This window comes from Hevea brasiliensis, chromosome 6, assembly GCF_030052815.1.
Source record: "Hevea brasiliensis isolate MT/VB/25A 57/8 chromosome 6, ASM3005281v1, whole genome shotgun sequence".
In the NCBI taxonomy this organism is placed as follows: domain Eukaryota; kingdom Viridiplantae; phylum Streptophyta; class Magnoliopsida; order Malpighiales; family Euphorbiaceae; genus Hevea; species Hevea brasiliensis.
Window position 1 is genome coordinate 15,486,216 of NC_079498.1, and position 8,456 is coordinate 15,494,671.

At 30.7% G+C, this 8,456-nt stretch overlaps 1 protein-coding gene, 1 long non-coding RNA gene and 2 other non-coding genes across 4 annotated transcripts; 1 reads left to right on the top strand and 3 right to left on the bottom strand.

The window, feature by feature from the left end:
* Positions 1-239: 239 nt before the first annotated feature.
* On the bottom strand, positions 240-326 carry LOC131181280 (small nucleolar RNA Z122). Its single transcript, XR_009149907.1, has one exon. It is a non-coding gene; the product is annotated as a small nucleolar RNA Z122 (small nucleolar RNA).
* Positions 327-1,017: 691 nt separating this feature from the next.
* LOC131181277 (small nucleolar RNA Z122) lies at positions 1,018-1,104 on the bottom strand. The gene has a single exon (XR_009149903.1). It is a non-coding gene; the product is annotated as a small nucleolar RNA Z122 (small nucleolar RNA).
* Positions 1,105-1,436: 332 nt separating this feature from the next.
* LOC110648767 (uncharacterized) lies at positions 1,437-2,294 on the bottom strand. Its single transcript, XR_009149435.1, has 2 exons — positions 2,085-2,294; positions 1,437-1,789 (listed from the first exon to the last, which is right to left on the bottom strand). It is a non-coding gene; the product is annotated as an uncharacterized LOC110648767 (long non-coding RNA).
* A 3,258-nt stretch (positions 2,295-5,552) lies between these two features.
* Positions 5,553-7,358, top strand: LOC131180590 (zinc finger BED domain-containing protein RICESLEEPER 1-like). The gene is made up of 4 exons (XM_058147934.1): positions 5,553-5,659; positions 6,031-6,273; positions 6,361-6,496; positions 6,660-7,358. The coding sequence occupies exons 1-4, from the start codon at positions 5,553-5,555 to the stop codon at positions 7,356-7,358; spliced, it is 1,185 nt and encodes a 394-aa protein (XP_058003917.1).
* The last annotated feature ends 1,098 nt before the right edge of the window (positions 7,359-8,456 follow it).

Here is an 8,456-nt window from a genome sequence, read left to right on the forward strand (position 1 = left end):
ATGGTTATCCTTTCTGAAGTTTTGACGGAATGATTACTTTACTAATGCAACGCAATCAACTCCGTTTACTTTACTTTGTTTGTTTTCCGAAAACAGGATTTGGCTGAGGATTGCCCATTTTTAATTCCGGGGTTTCTCTGAATTTGAAAGTTATCACTTGGTAAGTTTCCATACCAAGGTTTCCATATATTGCAGCTCTGCGGCAATATATGATATAAGAATCGAAATGGCATTATCTTTTTGGGATCAGACTGACGTGCAAAATAGATTCTCAGCAGAGCTGATGCCTTTGATAATTTCTTTGAATTTTCTTATCATCTCCGAACCACCAAAAAAAAAAAAATGTAGAATCCAGCCATCTCATAGCCAATGGAGGTGTTACGATCCCATTGCAAGAAACCCACACTGAAAGTATGGGATTTCAATGTGGGATATAAATGGACTTGAGCTCTCCAAACTTAATAGCTAGCAGTATGATTCTCCTAAGTTCGTATCAGAAGGAGACTAAATGAGACCATCAAAAGATTAAAAGGGGAAAAAGGTTGAAAAACCAAAACCATAGTTAAATATAGAATTACCAAAACAGAAACCAAATTTAGATAAATTCTAAAATCAGATAGAGGTGCAAATAAATACACCGCATACCTGGTGCCTTAGAAATCTGATTGTGAATTGGACATCATTACCTAGGCCCCAAATTTTGTATAAAAGTGAAGAGAATAAAATAAATTGATATAAAAAAAGATTGTCAAAACTGGGGGACAATAGTGAAAAGGACTAATGAACCCAGTGTTGCGACATATGGCCAAAAAAATAGCACATAAATGACAAGATTTTATTTTGGATCACATAGGCATGAAAACTAACCATGCAGTAGAGCTAGAGCCTTTTGATAATCTGTATAGCATGATAACCAGGCTCAATAAGCAACAGGTTAAGCTATCTCACTGCAGATATTGGAGACTTAACTAAACTAAGTTAGATCATAGAACAAAAGTAGAATCTTAATCAGCAAGAATTGGGATCAGACTGACGTGCAAATAAACACATTCAGCACAGCTAATGCCTTTGATAACTTGTGGTTACTTCTCATCATTTCCCAATTCATAGCAGAAAGATCAACCCAGAAAAATTAAATTTAACAGATACAAGAAGAAAAATAACCCCAAAATGGTCAATAAAAATTATTAGTGCATATGCTGCCCTTAAAATCAGATTACATGAAGAATACAGGCATTTAGATGTTCAAAACCTTATTTTAGAAAAAAAAAATTAAAAAAAGGAGCGAAACCATGGAGAAGTCTCTTGCTACAAGACGACAAAATTTAAAAACTAAAAAGCCCGAAAACACCAAGAAATTACGTGTTCCTCAACCTTCATGTGCTTTGAGAATAGCTTGACAGTATGCCATTCTCTCGTCAATGAGGGCAAGCCTCTGGAGAATCATAATCATTTATTCTAAACGGTCATATAGAAAATGAAGAAAAGCAAGCGTTCTACATTACAACAACAATGTTAATTTCATATGAATCTCAGAATCAGAACGATTTAGTTATAACATAATTCATTTCAGACAAAATGAAAAACTACTAGACCTTAGAAGTTAAATAGCTCTCAAGGCAGAAGTTCAAATAATAAGAACAGCTCGACTACCTGGATCCATTTTCGCTTCCACAAGCAGCCCTTCACAGAGAACTTCTTTCCATGAGGATCCGAAAGCCGCCTTCATTTGTTTACCCGAGGCCTCGACATCTTAATTCAGTTCGTGAGATAACTCCAGAAAGCTCGTCTGTGTATTTTCACAAAACAAACAAGAAATTGAGCACCCATTAACAAAAGAACAAGAAGCAGAAGTATTCTAAATAAACCCAGGTATCATTCAAGAAGACACATTGATGCTCTTCATTTATAAACCCATTATTGATTATGGGTTATAATCACTAATAAAATATAATAAAAAAGAAAGGAAGAGAAACCTTTAATTGATTCGACCTCGATAAATCAGAGCTGAAGACCATTGGCCGATTTAAATTCATTTATAAAGAAACTAAGTAGCTGTGAAGCCGAAGCGAAGGCGGTGTTACCTCATTGTTGTCGCTTCTGCTCTTTGTCTTCCTCTCATTCTTCTGGCCTTGAGGTTGATGCTGGCGGCTGGTTCCTTTTCTTCTTAAATTTGGCAAGGGTTCTAGGCTTTCTCAGAGAGGCCGTCTTGGTCTTTGAGGGTTTTTCTCATTTCATTTAGCTCGAAAAAAGCTATTTGGCTTGTTTTGTAAACGAGGACAACTCCAAGCGTGAATTTTAGGCTTGTTTATTAAATGAGCCAAGCTTGAGTTCAATAGTATTTAATTTGAGATCAAGCTCTAGTTCAACTCATTAATAGACTTATGAATTAGCTCGTTAATTAAGCTTGTGAATAAGTTCATGAACAGGCTCGTTTATAAATTCGTAAATCAATTTGTGAATATGCCCATTTATAAAGTGAATGAGCTCGTTTATATGCTTTGAATACAAAATAATATATTATTAAATATTATATTATTATATAAATTTATAATATAATTAAAATAAAAAAATACATTTATAAAATGTAATTATTTTTATCTTCTTCTAGAAGGTTATTATAACTTTTATGCATAAAAATTATTTTAAACTAATTTATTCATATTAAATGACTAAATATGAATTCATGTATCTTTCCTCCTCTCTTCATTTTTCTCTTTAAATGTTAAACTTTTAAAAGATTAAATTTCAAATTTATTACTAATCTATTTAATTAGAATTGGTCTCTCTCTCTCTCTCTCTCTCTCTCTCTCTCTCTCTCTCTCTCTCTCTCTCTCTCTCTCTCTCTCTCTCTCTCTCTCTCTCTCTCTCTCTCTCTCTCTCTCTCTCTCTGTATGTAATTTCCTCCCTATTTCTATTAACACTAATTAATCTATCGATATTAATTTATTATTACTTTGTATACTGTCCTTCTTCCAATCTCTATCTTTATAAACTCTCTCTCTATAATCTCTCCCTATTTCTTTTTATTAATGCTAACTAATCTATAGTTACTATATTACTTAATATTGCACACTTATTTCATTTAAATTAAATTATTTATTTTTTTAATAGAACATTAGTGAAAGATATAAAGCACCAAATATAATTTGATAAATTAAATAATATAATATATTTAATTCTTTTAAAGTTATTTAAATAAATTAAATAGAAAAATAGAAAAAATATATTTATATAAAAATTCATAAATGACACTTTATTAAGAGTATAATTGATTCTGTATAAATTAGTTAATAATATAAAAAGTAATATATTTTATTAGAATAATATTAGAAAAAATACAATAATAAATTTAATAATAATTACATAAAAGTAATAGTATTATTATAAACTCTATAGTTTTGATTCAAAATGATGTAGTTTTAAATTTTAAAAATAAAATAAACTAAAATAATAAAACACAGCAGCCTACAATCTCTCATTTTGGTAAGTGATAACCCTAGACTTCATTCTTCTCTCATGTAAACACAGCAGCCACCGCACCCATAGTCGATACACCATTTTTTTTCTTCCTCGGACAAGAGTAAGGTGGTCGAATATGACAACTTAGGTCTCAAATCTCTGAAATCAGCAGCTTCAGTCTCAGATCTTGGATAAGAGAAGGGTCGAACGTAGTAGATTTGATCGAACAAGAGCAAATCGAGTTTATTTCATTTTCAACCGGTAAAGGATTTTTTTTTAAGCTTTTTTGTTTTATTTTTCTTTCATGGGATTTGTTGTTTGATTTCTTTATTGGTTTATCTACTTTCAACTAAACTTTTATTCCATTTATTTGCTTTTTTGTTCTGCTTTTGACTCAATTTAATTTATTAAATTAATTTTTAATTTCTTAGACATGGAAAGTTTCTTGATGAACCTATTTAATATGGTTTTTTTTTTTTTTTTTGTGAGATGAGATAATATAGTACTTGGATCACCTTGAGACTCGGAGCAATTATGAGTACTATTAAGTTATACTTATTTGCATTACAGGGACGGCAACTGGCTCATGTAGCTATTGCAATGTAAATGTACAGTCATGACTCATAAGCATATTAGGCTCTTTCCAACCTTTAATTTATTTACATAATACTATTTATAGTTGTATGTATTGTTTGGATAAATTCAACAGGAAGGTTGTGGTTTTCAAGCACAGCTTTATTGACTACTTGGAGCTTCTCTTTTTAGCAGATGATTCCCTCTTTGAATTACAACATATTACAATATGGATCCTATTTGATATTTAAAAAATGAATATTTTAAATTAATCATTAATTGCACTTTGAAGATTTTATTTTATGAAATAATATTTTAAATTCCCTCATAAATTTTTTTCCAAAAATTATGTCTTCTTTTTTTAATAAAAAAAAAAAACTAAGTTTTACCATCTGTTTTAGTTATTTAAAAGGTTGAAACCACTACTATTAGAATCTTAGGAGCAACTGGATTAAGTACATAACAAATTCAAAAGCTATTTTGTATGATTTCTAGCATCTTGAATTTTCCTCAAAATTTGATTAAACTTTGACCAAGCTGTTGTTATGTATTTTGTCTATAGCCTGAATGTGAAAATTATTGCATAGAACTAGAATTACTTTAAATTCATTACATTAGTTATATTTCCCCACTATTATAGATTCCTCTCATTTTTGACCCATTTTCAAGCTTACCATCATCAATCTAGACCCAGTAATATATGTTATTGCAGTAGAGTTCATTTGCATCTCTTCTATGCTTACTTTTATCATTTGCTTACTTTTGGCCTTTTATATATATATCTTATGCTTTCATGCTTTGATTTTTGGTTGGCAAGCAATTTTTTAATTAGTTTTCACTGTTTGCAAGAAATTCTTGCATGTGCCTTTACACTTGCGCTTTTAATTAGTTGAAAAATGTGTTCTACTTCTTGTACACACAATTGCTCACAGGCCATTTCACTTCACATTTAATCATTTTTTTAATAATAATAAATAATTAAATTAATTTGAATTTTATTTTGATTACCCATAATTTAACTTATCAATTTAATTATTCAATTTTATTTTGATTGCCAATAATTTCTTTTTCTTTCAATAAATTAAATTAACATGGATTTTAATTGATGGTGTATCTTAAATTAGGCAACTATTTTGGGATGGATTCAGATGAGATCCTAGTAATTTAATTTATCAATTTTGATTTAATTCATCAATTTAATTGTTGAATGTTATTTTAATTGGCAATAAATTCCTTTTTTTTCCTTTTATATATATATCATTTTCAATAAATTAACATATATATCTTTTCCTTTCAATAAATTAAATATATACAAATTAAATTGATGGTCTATATATCTTAAATGGTAAGCATTTCTATTCTATATATTATTTCATTTTTATATAAATAACATGCGAAATTTTTTTAGCAGAATGTCAAACAACTCAAACTCAAATGTGATTGACTTAACTTCTCTTATTGATCAAGCTTGTTCTATTACTTTTCTTTCTACTCAAGATTCATCTATAAGCCCAGTCATGGATGATGCTACTGAAAATGTTGATGAGGCAAATCAGAACAAAGAAAAAGATGTCATCGAGGCAAATGAAGAGGAGGAAAATCCATTTGCTTCAAAGAAAAGGAAGTGAACATCTAAGGTATGGGCCGAGTTTAAAGAAGTAACTCTTCCTGATGGAACAATGAAAGTAGAGTGCATTCACTACAAACACCAATTGGGAGTTAACAAGATTGGTGCCATAACACATTTTCTTAGACATTTAAAGATTTGTCCAAAAAGGAAAGTAAATTTGAAAGGTCAACAACAACTTAGTATCACTACAACACTAGCTAAGACAGAAAGTGTGACTTCTGTGCAGAATTTAAATATGACCATGTCAAGATAAGAGAAGTCCTTGCCCATATGATTTTTGTTCATGAGTTGCCATTTCTTTTTACAGAGTCTGAGCTTTTTAATTTGTTGATGAGAACTGTAACTCCATATTATCAAAAGTTTAGTCATGCAACTGTAAGAAAGGATTATTTCTCTGCTTATGATATTGAGAAAAAGAAAGTGAAGGATTTGCTAAAGCATATTGACAAAGTTAGTGTGACCACAGATTTATGGAAGTCAGGTCAGCAGGTTTCATACATGGTTATTACTGCACACTTTATGGACTCCAACTGGAATTTGCAAAAGTGTACTTTGAACTTCTGTGATGTTCCATCACCTCATACAGGAGTTGTTATATGTGATGTGCTGTAAAAATGCTTAGTTGAATGGGAAATTGAAGATAAGGTATGGACTGTTTTTATTGATAATGTTGCCTATAATGATGCTGTTATTAGAATGTTGAAGGATAATCTTGCTTACAAGAATAGTCTTGCACTTAATGGTAAGTTGTTTCATGTGAAATGTTGTGCGCATATCTTAAAATTATTAGTGCAAGATGGGTTATCTGAGATTGAAGATATCATTTTCAATGTGCGTGAAAGTGCGAAGCATCTTGCAAAAGCTAAGTCTCATTGTTTGATTTTTAGTGAAATTGCAAAGTAATTGAAATTGCCTACAAAGAAGCTTATTTTGGATTTGTGGCATAAGGTGGAATGAAACATATTTCATGCTATCTGTTGCATTGGAGTTTTAGGATGTTTCGTCTCTATATCAGCAAAGAGATCCAACTTACACTTTCTTACCTAGTGAGGAAGATTGCGAAAAAGTGAAGGAAGTTTGCTCTTTTCTTGAAGAATTCAATAAAGTTACTAAAGTAATTTCAAGTACTGAATATCCAACTTCAAACTTATTCCTTGCTGAACTTTATAATATAAAAAAATTGTTAAATGAAGCACATGAGAATGTGGGCTACATGCAAGCCATGGTTAGTAAGATGAAAAAGAAATTTGATAAGTTTTTGGGTGATTGTAATTTGTTGATCTCTATAGCAGCTGTATTGGACCCAAGAAACAAGATGAAATTGGTTGAGTGGTGTTTTCCAGAGATTTATTCTACATCTGATGCTATTGAGCAGATGACTATTGTTCAAGAGACTTTGCGTATGCTTTATAATGAGTATTTTGAAGCTCATAGAGCAAAAAATGTTGACACAAAAATTAGTGGTGCTGAAAACCAAAGGGAAGGATCTAGTTGTATTGTAAGTGGGAAAAGAAAAGTTAGAGGGAGAGCACAATTTTATAGTTACATCAGGAATGTTGATAATATAATTGAGCAAGTGAAATCTAAATTAGAAGTGTGTTTAGAAGATGGTTGTCATATTTGTGAAGATGATGAAAAATTTGATGCATTAGAATGGTGGAAGATGAATAACATGAAATACAGGGTATTATAAAAAATGGCACGCGACATACTATCAATTCCCATTACAATTGTAGCTTCAGAATGAGCTTTTAGTGTTGGAGGTAGAGATATTGATCCGCATAGAGCAGCCTTGGGAGCAGAAACTATTCAAGTTTTAACTTGTAGATCTGATTGGTTACGAGCTTTCTATGGGATACAAAGAAAAAGAAAGGTAAATACAATAATAATATATTACGCTTCAGTCTTCAATAGGATATGGTAGCATACAATTAACTTTTATAATTTATTCGTTATTGTGAAAGGACAAGGAGGAAATTCAAGAGAGCATACTACTTTAGTGGTTTGGAATATTTTTGCATTCAATTTTCAAGTAATATTTGTTATACTTTTCTTTTGAATTTTTATTTTTATGTTGCTAATTTGCTATTATGATATTTTATTTTGATATTACTAATATTGATGTTTTGTGTGGTAAATCTTGAAGGTTGCATGGATGCAAAAATCACTTCAAATTCAAGCTTTAGGCAAGACCTATCCAATCATTTTAGTGATTTAATCCTAAGATTTGTTATTTTATTAAACTTTTTCAATTTTATTTAAATTATGGTAGTGTTGTAATTTATGTTATTTTCAAATTAGTTGTAATGTGTTGTATATTTTTTTTTTCTTGTTAATTTATATTATTAATGACTATAAACTCATGTAGTAATTTATTTTGAAAGTAATTGTGATTTAAAACATGTATTATAAATGTCGAGCTCGAGCTTATCAAGCTTGCTTATCGAAAACAAGTTCGAGCTTAAACTTATCGAGCTTGACACGAGCTCAAACTTGAACTTGACAAACAAACTTAAACCGAGCCTAGCTCGAATCGAATTTGAATTCGAATTCGAATTTAACATATTGCAGACGAATTGAGCTCGAACTTTAAGATTAAAATCAAATCAAGCTCGAGCAAAGCTCGAGCCTGAAGCATATATTCACGAGCCGAGCCTGAACAAGTCAAAGCTCGGCTCGGCTCTGTTTGATTACACCCCTATTTCCCGCTCACCATTATACGGTTGTTATGAGCCTAGATAAGTTTTCATTAAGGCCAATCCGATTAAAAATGCCACCATGATATTCAAAA

Bases quoted from the DNA above. Each gene is read 5' to 3' on its own strand.
- LOC131180590 (XM_058147934.1), top strand. From the start codon at position 5,553: ATGGATGATGCTACTGAAAATGTTGATGAGGCAAATCAGAACAAAGAA. The intron at 6,274-6,360 runs GTAAAAATGCTT...TGCTGTTATTAG, and splicing joins GTTGTTATATGTGATGTGCT to AATGTTGAAGGATAATCTTG. The intron at 6,497-6,659 runs GTGCGTGAAAGT...TTGGAGTTTTAG, and splicing joins TTGAAGATATCATTTTCAAT to GATGTTTCGTCTCTATATCA.